Consider the following 13,089-nt stretch of genomic DNA (forward strand, 5'->3'; position numbering starts at 1 on the left):
TTTATGTCCTGTAAAGCTATACTTTCAAAAGACAACCACAATCGCTATGTACCTATTAGAATGATTAAAATCCAAAACACTGACTCCACCAAATACAGATGCAGTCTTTTTTCTTACTGGTGAGAATGCACAATGGTATAGACCCTTAGCAGACAGTGGCATATTCTTTCAAAGCTATACATAGTCTTACCATCACAGTCTATCAATCATGCTCCTAGTTATTTACCCAAATGAGTTGAAAACTTCTGTCCATACAAAAAGTTGCACACAAAATATTTTTAGTGGTTTTATTCATAATTGTTAAAAATAGGAAGCAACCAAGATATCCTTCAATAAATGAAGGATAAACTGTGATATAGCCATACAATGGAGTATTGTTCAGTGATAAATGAACTATCAAGCCACAGAAAGACATAAAGGGACCTTAAATGCATATTGCTAAATGAAACAAGCCAGTCTAAAAAATTTGACATCATTTATGATTCCAACTATATGAACACTCTAGAAAAGGAAAAAGGAAAAACAGTGGTTGCCAGGGGCTCTGGGGGAGAGGGAAAGTGGGGTGAATAACTAGGTGAAGCAGGGGATTTTTAGGGCAGTTAAACTATTCTATACGATATTTGTAATGATGGATACATGATATTTTGTATTTATCAAGGCCCATAGAACTGGACAACCCAAAGAGTGAATGCTAATGTAAAATATGAACTTTCAGTTAGAAATAATATATCAGTGTTGATCTATCAGCTGCAACATGTGTACCACCTAATAATGGAAGATGTTAATAGGGGAAATTGTGGGGAAGAGGCTATATGGGAACTCTCTGTACTTGCTGTGCAATTTTTCTGTAAACTGCTATAAAAACAGCAACAACAAAAAACACTCTTATTACCATTACCACTATCTCCTTAGTCAAAGCTGAAATCCTTACCTTAGCCTACAAGACCTTAAATGAATCTGACTGAGATCTACTTCATCTCCTACCACCTGATTTCCTTAATCATGATTCCAGCCACATTGGCCTTCTGTTGTGTTTTGAACTACTCTCTTGCCTCAGAGTCTTTGTGCTTACTCTTCACTCAGCCTGGAAAATTATTCCACCAGATAGTCTCATTGTTTCTTCCCTCTCCCATTATTTTAGGTCTGTTTTCAAATGCTACTTCATCAAAGGGCACCTGGGTGACTTAGTCGATTGAGCGTCTGACTTTGGCTCAGGTCATGATCTCACGGTTCATGAATTCTAGCCCCACATCAGGCTCTGTGCTGACAGAGCCTGGAGCCTGCTTCCAATTCTGTCTCCCTCTCTCTGTGCTCCTCCCCTGCTCACACCCTCTCTCTCTCAATAAAGAAAGGAAAAATATTAAAAAAAAATTTTTTTTTTCAACATTTATTTATTTTTGGGACAGAGAGAGACAGAGCATGAACGGGGGAGGGGCAGAGAGAGAGGGAGACACAGAATCGGAAACAGGCTCCAGGCTCTGAGCCATCAGCCCAGAGCCCGACGCGGGGCTCGAACTCCCGGACCGCGAGATCGTGACCTGGCTGAAGTCGGACGCTTAACCGACTGCGCCACCCAGGACCCCCAAGGAAAAATATTTTTTAAAAACTGCTACTTCATCGGGGTTTCTTTCCCTTTTATTTATTGTCAGCATCTACAATCTCTTTCCCCCATCATACTCTTCTGCTTTTATCTGGCTTTATTTTCTTTTATAGCTCTTAATACTTCCTCACCTTGGTCATATGTTAGTTTATTTTTTCCTAATTAAAATATAAGTTCTATGAAGGCAAGCATTTTATCTTTTTTTCTCTTACCGTATCCTAGCACATGGTAGATGCTTAATAAACATTTGTAGAATGGATGACTGAATGAAGTCCGTGTTCTCACTGTAGGCATATGTGTGGGAAGTCAAATTTAAAATCAAAAGATTGCTTAGTAAGTGTGGAATATGAGTCCTAAGATGCATAATATTAATGGCTGACGTTAGCAGTACAATAGGGTGATCCATTTGTTTTCACTGAAGGATGCATCTGCTCCACAGACAGGAAGCTTCTATTTGGGGTCAGAAAGTGCTCTTCCATGAATAGTGGAGGAGAGACTGCTAGTGTTTCCCTCTTGAATCTCCCCCCTTTTTTTTCTTCTTGGAATTAAAAAATACATAAAAACAAAAATTGCAAAATACAAATGTATGAAGTAGAAAATAAAAACCACTCTTAAACCCCATCAGAAGCAAGTCACTATTAACACCTTGGTTATTGTCCTTGAAAACCATCTAGAATGGACTTATATTTTGTTTTGTTTTTTATTATATTTGTTTCATATGTGGTGAAACATGTTTACTGTGTAGCTGGACAGAGTATAGAAATAGCAAATAGTGCTACAGCAAATTATTTCATGAAGTGCTTAGATATTTAATATGTAAATATCTTGCAAATTGTAACCTAGGCTCTTACCCTGGCACAGTGTTGCCAACTACAGAATTTATCATATATTCACAATTTTCAGAGGTTTCTAACTGTTTGAATATGAACAAGAGAAGCTTGGGAAGTTATGAGTATTACTCTAAAGAAGAGCAATCTTAAACTGTCCCACCACCACCACTAAGAAGGTTTTGTTGATTGCATTAAATAGGACATTTTGGATTGGTTTTGAAAATATTTCAGATTTTCATGGAAACTATATATAAATGATAAACTTCCCTGAAGTTTACTAGATCTTTTTCTTTGGACTGAAGAAAATTTTAAGTTCTTCATGGATCTTAAAATTCATACATGGATTTTGGGGAAAGTCTAAAATAATTTTCACATTTAATCCACAATACTATATATAACTATACTTAGCTATATAATATATATAATATACATTAATATAATGTATATAATAGAGTGTACAATACAATATTTCAGGGACTAACAGACCAGATTTTTAAATCATGTTATTTTTTTGTGTGTTAAAATTAAATCACATTTCCTGAGTTTTAATCATTTTCAAAATATTTAGAGATTACTAGATTGTGAGAAAGAAGAATTAGTGTTACTAGGTGACACTCTTTCCTAATATGTCAGTATTACCATGATTTCCTGACTTTGCAGAGTTTTGTAGTGCTGGAGGATAACTTTCTGGAGAGAATATGTGTTCAAAATAGTCCAGTTGCCATGTGGTGATTTACACAAATCAAAAGGGTTTAACTTAATTTGAGTCCAGGTGATTATATTCTGCTTTTTAAAAACACTTTTTAGTTTTAATATTAGTCATATGCAAATTTCTGTCCTAAAATGTTAGTAACTGATCTATGTTCAGAGGTTATCAAACTGGCATTCTGAATACTGAAAAAGGTCCACAAATGTGTTTAGTAAGACAGTGTTTTGTTCTGTTTTAACCTAAGAATTAGTTAGCATTTAAGCATTAAAAGATTTTACATGAAAATCTAGGTTTCCAGCTTCTTTTGAAAAGTGTGAAAATTGGATAGTATTGAATTTTATCATTCCATCGTATCCGTGATTCTCAACTGAGGGCAATTTTGTTAATATTACAACAGAGGACATTTGTTAATGTCTAGAGACAATTTTGATTGTTACAGCTTGGTTGGTGGGTGCTATTTGCATTTAATGGGTAAAGGCTAGGGGTGCTGCTTATACATAAGACAGCCTCCTATAGCAATGAATTATCCAGTCCAAAATGTCATAGTACTGAAGTTGAGGAGTCCCGCAGTATATTGGTAACTGAGTTGAATCACCCCTGTTCCATATGGGTTAAAGTTAAAGAAAGTCTTCCATCTTGCTTTATTTACTTGCCTCAACTCACTTTTGGAGTATCTTCCTTTAGGGTAGTAGAAGTTATTTTAATGGAAACTAAATTTCAAGTATCATTTATTACAAAAGATGATGGCAAATATAAAAAAAATGTTTTTATTACTTCTGGCTTGAAGAGTATTAGAGCCCAAATTTTACCTTCCCCAGTTATCTTCATTCGTTCCTTAAGTTAACGTGATGCTATGATACACACACACACACACACACACACACACACACACACACACACAATACTAGATATAGAGGAGATACGCAGGTATGTACACTTTAAGGATTATGTTTTGGAGAGTTGCTCCATTTGCCATTATGTAATGCTTTCTATATCCCTGATAATTTTCCTTACTTTGAAGTCAACTTTGTCTGAATTTATTGTAGCTACTCCCACTTTCGTTTGATTAACATTAACTTTGTATTTCTCTATCCCATTACTTTTAATCTACCAGTGTCTGTATTTAAAGTGGCTTTTTTGAAGACAACATGCAGTTGGAGTTTTTTTAATGTTTTTTTAATGTTTTTGTTTTTGAGAGAGCGAGCACAAGTGGGGGAGGGGCAGAGAGAAAGGGAAACCCAGAATCTGAAGCAGGCTCCATCCAGGCTCTGAGCTGTCAGCACAGATCCCGGTGCAGGGCTTGAACTCGTGGACCCTGAGATCATGTCCTGAGCTGAAGTTGGACGAACACTTAACTGAGCTACCCAGGTGCCCCTGGGTTTTGTTTTTTTTTTTAATGTTTGTTTATTTTGAAAGAGAGACTGCATGCGCACATGAGCAGTAGAGGAGCTGAGAGAATCCCAAACAGGCTCCACACTGTCACCCCAGAGCCTGAAGAGGGACTCGATCTCAGAAACCCAAACTGTGAGATGGGGACAGGAGTTGAAATCAAGAGTCAGATGCTTAACCAACTGAGCCCCTCCGACAGTCTCTTTTATTTCGTATATTTATTATATATAAAATGTTTACTGGTTCTATTGGATTAATATAAACTATATTGGTAACTGTTTTCTATTAGCTAAACTTGTTCTTTCATCATCTTTTGCATTATTTGGTTTTAATTGAGGATTTTATATTACTCCATTTTCTCTCTTCTTAGTGTATTGTTTATACTTCTTTTAATTTTTAGATGTAAGAGTGAGTGTTTTGTCCTAGAGTCTGCAGTATCAATTTACAGCTAATATTAGTCAACTTTCAAATAACACTATACCACTTAATGGGTAGTGTGGTTACCTTATAACAGAATATAGCCAATTCCTCCCTTCTGTCCCTTACAATACTGCTGTCATTCGTTTCATTTATCCTTAATCTACAATCATCTAATATATTGTTGCTATTATTACTTTGAACAAGCCTGTTATCTGTTAGGTCATGCTCTTCTTTCATATAGATCCAAATTACCATCCTATATAATTTTCTTCTTTTTGAAGAACTTCTTTTAGTATTTCTTGCAAGACAGGTCTACTGGCGACAAACTTCGTCAATTTTTGTTTGACAAAGTCTTTATTTCTCTTTTACTTTTGAAGGATACTTTCACTGGATGCAGACTTTTAGGTTGATGGTTTTTTTCTTTCAAGACTAAATATTTCATTTCTTTCTTTTTTTTTTTTTTTTGCTTAAGTGGTATTCTGAAGAGAAGTCTAGTACAGTTTTTACCCTTGTTCCTCTAAAAGTAAGGTGCTTTTATCCTGTAGCTTCTTCCAAAACTTTCTTTGTGTCTTGGATTTTCTACAATTTGATTATACAGTGCTTGGGTAAGAACAGGAGGGGATTTTTCTTCTGTCTTCATCCTGAGAAACCTGAGTGGTAAAGCACAAGGGTCCAGTTTCTCCACCTCCTTGCCAACATTTGTTATTTTCTGTTTTTTGATTATAGCCATTCTATTTATTTATTTATTTATTTATTTATTTATTTATTTATTTATGTTTTTAATGTTTATTTTTGAGAGAGAGAGACAGAGTGTGAGCAGGGTAGGGGCAGAGAGAGAGGGAGACACAGAAACTGAAGCAAGCTCCAGGTTCCAAGCTGTCAGCACAGCCCGACGCGAGGCTTGAACTCACAAGCCATGAGATCGTGACCTGAGCCGAAGTCGGACACTTAACCGACTGAGCCACCCAGGTGCCCCTCAATTATAGCCATTCTAATGGATGTGAGGTGGTATCTCACTGTACCTTTGATTTGATTTTTTTTTTAGTGAGTAGTGATATTGAGCATATTCGTATATTTAGTGGCCATTTGTAGATTTTTTTGGACAAATGTCTATTAAAGTTCTTTGACCATTTATGAATCCGGGTTTTTTGTTGTTGTTGAGTTGTAAGAGTTCTTTATATGTTCTACATATTAATCCTTTAGCAGATAACATGATTTGCAGATATTTTCTCCCATTTTGTGGATTGCCTTTTCACTCTCGATAGTATCCTTTAATGGAACATATGTTTTTAATTTTGATGAAATTCAGTTTATCCATTTTCTCTTTTGTTGCCTGTATTTATAACAATGTGGCTTAATAATCCCAGACCCAATTTTCAGAGTTTTATGCACTTCATTTGCTCATCTTACTTTTTCAGTATTTCCAGCTTCTGCTTTTAGAACAAAAGGGAAATCATGAGGGAACCAATGTAGCTGTTAGTTCAAAAACTTTATGTTCAAATGTGCAACATTCTTTGTTGCAGAATAACACTAAGAATAATTTGAATTGCCAGTACAGCCCTTTCAACCAGAATGAGGAAAAATATACCTTATTTTCTAACCTTTTGCAGTACTCTTAAATCTAGAGTCAGTTTATAAATCTCATTTTGTTCATTTTTTTTTTTTTAATATTTGTTTATTTTCGGTAGAGAGACAGAGTGTGAACAGGGGAGGAGCAGAGAGAGAGGGAGACATAGAATCTGAAGCAGCCTCCGGGCTCTGAGCTGTCAGCACAGAGCCTGACACGGGGCTCGAATTCACAAACTGCAAGAGGTCACGACCTGAGCCGAAGTCCAACGTTTAACTGACTGAGCCACTCAGGCGCCCCTCACTTTGTACATTTCTATGACATCAGAATGTATGCCTATTTGAAAGCATATATATTTTGAGATAGAAGGTGACCTGACCGTCAAATTGAACTCAAGATGAATTTGATATTTTGTGTTGAATTTGGTTAAAAAATTGGTGAGCTCTATTTAAAGTATGGAATTTACAAACATAAATGTGGTTGAATTGGTTACTTGAATCTATGTGTATAATATTGGTGGTTATTTATATTGATTGGTAGTCATTTATAATCAACATTTTAACTTTATTAGATGTCATTTTCTCTTTTTTATCATTATTGAGGTATAATTGGCAGATAACATTACAATAGTTCCAGGTGTACAACATAATGATTTAATATTTGTAAGCTGTCGTTTTCTAACAGTTTCAGATCTTGTGTTTGTTACCTTTTCAGAAAGTATAATTATGATAAAAAACATGAAGTTTTCTTTCAGTTTTATTTAATATATTCATTAATAATTCTTGTTAAATTTTTATGTTGGTCAATTTTACAGGTGAATTATGTAACCTCATTACGCTGGATGTAGCTCACAATCAACTTGAACACCTCCCAAAGGAGATTGGAAACTGCACACAGATAACCAACCTTGACTTGCAGCACAATGAACTGCTAGACCTCCCAGATACTATAGGTATGAATGGAGAGAGAAGATACTGATAGTCATTTGTAACTACTTGGACATTAAAAAGACTATTTTTGATCCATTTCTATAAGAAAAGTTAAAAGATTAAAATTCACCATTAAGGTAGTAAAACTTCTAAAAGAGAGTATTTTAAAAGTGGTTTTTATTTCCATTTCTTGGTGAAGAAAATAATTAGGTTTTAGGAAAGGAGTTCAGTTAGACTATAAAAAAGAATGTTGAATATTGGATATTGAATATATGTTTTGTAACTGCTTAAATTGCAGAATGAGTGCATTTTTTGTTTTTGCTTATTTCAGAATGTTGCATGCTATTATATAGGGTATGGTCCCTTTGCTAAAGCAAACCACACTGAAAAATAAAACCACTACTGTTTAGTTTTTAAAATCTTGGCCAACATAGCTTAAAGTTTGTTCATCTCTGCTATTGAAGGGACTAAGATAAGAGATGTCTTGACGTACAAAATGTGTTTCAAAGACCTAGCCACAGCCTCCAAAAGTTGGAAGTGCTTGTTGTGATATGTTTTCTATTTATAGAATCGTGTTTATCTTTCTAAATGTCCATATAGTTGTACAAACCAGTAAAAGAAATTTTAAAAAGTTTGGACACCTTTTCAGTTATTGGTTTGTTATAAGGATACTATAATGTTTATTTAGGAAACTTATACCTGTACTTAATTTTTATAATTTCTATAATGAATATTTCTGTGGTTCTGTTACTAAATCATAAGAGGCCTGTGATGGTGATATTTTTCTCCAGAAAGATTTTCGTTTGTTTCTGTCAGGTACCTAAGGGACCACTTGAATGCTTCTGTGTTCTAAGGTTTGAGATTTTTCTGGTCCCTGGTCATTCAAAAGTAGCGTGTAGACTAATTGGAGGGCTGATTTACTTCGGTTTACTCTTAGTGCTAAGGTACAGCCCTTAGCTGTTGACATTGATTTCTGGACTCGCCACCCTTGGCTGGCTGTAGATTTTGACTCTTGGCAGAAACATGCCCAATTAGCTGAATCTTCTAGTTAGAGAAGCACTCTTAGGACAAAATTTTCTCCATTATTTTGCTTATTTCTTTGGGTTCCCACCTGATTTCTGCCCTCGTTATTAGTCATTATCTTGTTAGCTCTGTGACTTTTGTTTTAGAAGAGTTTTAAAATTTTTTCAGTGGAAGGGTTTGTCTGAATTACCTAGTCTACTGTTATTTGAAACAGAAGCAGTCATTAAAAAATTTTTAAATAAGTTATATTAAATTGTTCTAGGTTACAGGACAGCTATTTCTTCATGGGAAAGCAGTCTGAGACTTCTTTAGGATGTAACAGCTAGCCATTAGAACCTGTATCTTTGTGATTCTTGGTCCAGAGTTCTTTATATCACATTGTTATTTGTAGTGGCAACAGACTAAGTGTTCTAGTTAACTGCATTAGATTCATCTCTGAAAGGCAAGATGATGTACAGCATATAGTGAATTGCTCTACTAATATTCATAATAATTTTACCAGATTTCCTGTGTAAATAAAAGAATCCCAGTTTCTGGTTCAATAGAGACTGAATGCAATTCTTTCTTCCTTTTCTCTCTAAAATCTATTGAAATGGCCAAAATAAACAAAGAAAAATGGCCCTTGAGGAAAAAGAGAAAAGATCTGTATTACATCTATAGAACATGATCAGGCTGATATAAAAAAGAAGCAAAGAATACTTTGCTTAGAAATATCCTTGCCATATAAAGTTTAACTTTAAAGGAAATACTGTATAATATAATGAACACATCCAAAGACCAAAAGAGCGATGGTGTAGGATCAGTGGAAGAAGTCCCTTAGAATCTGGAACAAAAAGAAGATACAAAATATTTGAAATAGATACAAAATAATTGAAAAAGAGTCTCGGGAGACAAGACTAGGAGTTCTAGAAAGAGAATATAAGTAATACAATGAAGAAACTAATAAAATACACTTTTATAATCTTGCCCTGAATTTGACAAAAACCCAGCTAATATGATTGACATTGCTTACCAAGAAGACATAGTGAAAAAAGATACATTCTGGTAGTTTTAAAAATTAGATTTACTTAATTGCTTTGAATATACCTTCTAGTCACATATAATGTTCTAAAACTTGTCTTTGTCTAGTTTCAGTTTTAGGGTAATGCTGGTTACATATAATAAGTCTAGAAGTGTTTTCTACTCTTCAGTTTGTATAAAATTATCATTATTTCTTCCTTTAAGCTGTGGTAAGATTCATCAATGAAGCCACCTGGGTCCAGATGTTTCTTTGTAGGAATGCTTTTAAAAACAATTTCAGTTTCCTTAAAAGAGAGCTGTTTAGGTTATCACTTTATTCTTGAGCAAACGTAATCATTTATGTCTTTCAAGGAATAGGTTCATTTCATTTAAGTTGTCACATTTAATAGGCATAAAATTGTTTATAATACTCCCTTATTAATAATAATATGGTAGCGGGGCACCTGGCTGGCGCAGTCGGTTAAGCGTCCGACTTCAGCCAGGTCACGATCTCGCGGTCCGGGAGTTCGAGCCCCGCGTCAGGCTCTGGGCTGATGGCTCAGAGCCTGGAGCCTGTTTCCGATTCTGTGTCTCCCTCTCTCTCTGCCCCTCCCCCGTTCATGCTCTGTCTCTCTCTGTCCCAAAAATAAATAAAAACGTTGAAAAAAAAAATTTTTTTTTAAATAATAATATGGTAGTATTATAGAATCTATACTCTCATTCCTGATATCAGTAACTTAGTAACTTAGATCTTCTCTCTTTTTTCCTGTTTGATTAGATTGTATCAATTACATTGATTATCTCTAAATTTTATTGATTTTCTCTGTTTCTTTGACTTTTATTTCATTGATTTCCACTTTGGCCTTTATTATCTGTTATGAGTTTTATTCTTTTTGGGTTTCTTATAGTGGAAGCTTGATGTCATTGATGTGAGGTGGAGTTTGTACTACATACTGACATATTTAATTTGTGTTGTATGCTGTTACTTTGAAGATTTCTTCTCATACATGTATCTAGTGCTATAAATTTCTCCTTATGTACTGCTTTAGTACCATTCCCCAAATCCTGATACATTGTGTTTTTCTCTTTGGTTTTGTTCAAAATACCTTCTAATTTACTTTTTCGTTTCTTCTATGATCTTCTATGATCTGTGGTTTATTTAGAAGTGTGTTATTTAGTTCCCAGTATCTGAGGAACTTGTCCAAGGGGTTTTCTGTTCATGATTTCTAATGTAATTCCGTTGTGTTTGAAAACATAACTTGTGACCTGAATCATTTAAATTTATTGAGACTTCTTTTATGGCTCAGTATGTGATAAGTCTTCCATGTGCAGCTGAATATGTGTTCTGTGTTTACTGAGTGGAATGACATAGATGAGGCAATCAGTAAATTTATTCTACTACCTGTCCTTTTTTATCCTTATTTCCTCCTAATTTGTGTTAATTACACTGTTGGGACATTCATGGTATATATATCTTGTGCTGACTGATCTCTGGTTCTTTTTCATCTTCATGTTCACTGACAGTCCTGTTGCCATAGTTGTCCCAGTCATCTCTTGGTTGGCTTAAGTCAGTCTTGTAGTGTTTTCTTAGAAACAGTCATAAATAACTGTTCCCTAGTTATAGAATGTTTGTAGCCTTTATTTTTTTTTTTAATTAATTAATTTATTTTGAGAGAGAGAAAGAGAGAATCGCAAGCAAGCTCTGTGCTGTCAACACAGAGCCTGATGCAGGGCTTGAACTCAACGAACCATGAGATCATGACCTAAACCAAAACCGAGAGTCAGACAGTTAACTGATTCAGCCACCCAGGCATCTCTGTTTGTAATCTTTATATTTGAACAGTTTGGATGGATATAAAAATCATTGGGTCCAGCTTTGTTTACTTTAAGAATCTTTGTAAAACTAAGAGAGAGTTCTACTGTCTTCTGGCATTGAATGTACAAAAGTATGAGGCCAGTTCAATTTTTTCCCCATTGCAAGTGACTTAATCTTTTTGCCTGGCCATGCAGAGTACTTTTCTTCATTTCTGAAATTCAAGAACTCTAATATATTTAAGAACTCTATTATAACTTCTTAGTGTTGATCTTTCATGGTCCACTTACCTGGGATACTCTGAGCCAACTCAACACATAGGTTTAATTTTGATAGTTTTATGTTGTTTATATACTTATTATAGTTTTCTTGGGTTATGTAGACCTATTTACATAGATCGTATATTCCTACATTGAAAGATAGGTCTGTAAGTTTGCTTGTTCTAAACAGCCAACTAATGGCAACAGTAAAGGAAAAAAGAAAGAATAATGCATAATCTTAACATGATCAGTTTTCAGTGGAATGTTATATAAAAGCACTTTAAAAAAGCAACTTCTTTTATAAAATTAAAGTCTTGCTCAGTTGTAGAAAGAAAAATAAAGGTTATTTATTGCAAATCAGCTAGGGAAACCAAAATTAAAGATGCTTGAACTGGTATTAATACTCATATCCCTCTCACTGATGCTTAGTCACTGTATATTTCTTAGGATATTATAGATGCTAAACACTTTATTGGTCCTTAAGCGTTATCAGGCAAGTTCTAGTGTAGGGGCCTTTATACTTCTTGGTGTCTCTGCTTATGATCTTTCTCTTAAATACCCACATAATTTCCTCTCCTCCTTCAGCTGATCAAATGGATATATATATATAGGGTTTGTTCCTCAATCAGCCCTGGTCTTACTCTTAAATAGTCCAACAATGTTTTGTTTACTATTTTATGCATGTGTCTATATCTCTGTTATGTTAAATAACAATCAAAGGGGGATGAAATTAAAGTACAAAAATGAACAGCCCTGGCAAAAAGAGGAAGTATAGGTGGTAGTGGATGATAACATCTTACATTTACTAGGACTAGGGTCAGGGTGTCTTGGATTTACTTCCTCTGACAAAGAGTGACTTCACCATGTAGCCGCCTTTCTCCTGGATTTCTTAATTGTATGTGTCTCTTCTTCTATCAGATTTACTATATTTTAAGTATGTTTATTAATATGAAAACATTTGACTTCATTATTAATATGTTGTGGTTAAGATATCATCTCAGAATAACACAAATGCCTCGCTTCTAGCATATTCTATGTGATCAGGTTACAAGTATGTATTGGAAATCAATGAGAACTGAAATATTAACAATAAGAAAAATTTTATTTAAAAAATTTTTAATGTGTATTTGTAAGAAAGAGAGAGAGAGAGACAGAGACAGAGAATGAGCAGGGGAGGGGCAGAGAGAAGGAGAGACAGAGTCCAAAGCAGGCTCCAGGCTCTGAGCCGTCAGCACAGAGCCCAATATGGGGCTTAAACTCCTGAACCGCAAGGTCATGACCTGAGCCGAAGTTGGCCACTTAACCAACTGAGCCATCCAGGTGCCCCAACAATAAGAAAAAATTTAATATTTTATTTATTTTTATATGCTTTGATAGTTTTCAGCAAACGGAGTATTTATAACTGTTAATCCAAATAATGGCAAAGTGAATAAGTAATGTTTATTATAATTTTTTTTATAATATTGTCATTTTTTTAAGTTTATTATTTTGAGAGAGACAGAGACAGAGCGCCCAAGAATGGGAAGGACAGAGAGAGAGAGAGAGAGAGA

General features: G+C 34.7%; 1 protein-coding gene across 3 annotated transcripts in view; it reads left to right on the forward strand.

Annotated features, from left to right (window-relative positions):
- SHOC2 (SHOC2 leucine rich repeat scaffold protein) overlaps positions 1-13,089 on the forward strand; it is a 110,883-nt gene that overhangs the window by 73,348 nt on the left and 24,446 nt on the right. For all 3 annotated transcript variants that reach the window (XM_043597499.1, XM_043597500.1, XM_043597498.1), the window contains one exon: positions 7,330-7,467. In XM_043597499.1, coding sequence (XP_043453434.1) covers positions 7,330-7,467 — 138 coding nt within the window. The remainder of the gene's footprint in view (positions 1-7,329; positions 7,468-13,089) is intronic.

This window comes from Prionailurus bengalensis, chromosome D2 (assembly GCF_016509475.1).
Source record: "Prionailurus bengalensis isolate Pbe53 chromosome D2, Fcat_Pben_1.1_paternal_pri, whole genome shotgun sequence".
Lineage (NCBI taxonomy): Eukaryota > Metazoa > Chordata > Mammalia > Carnivora > Felidae > Prionailurus > Prionailurus bengalensis.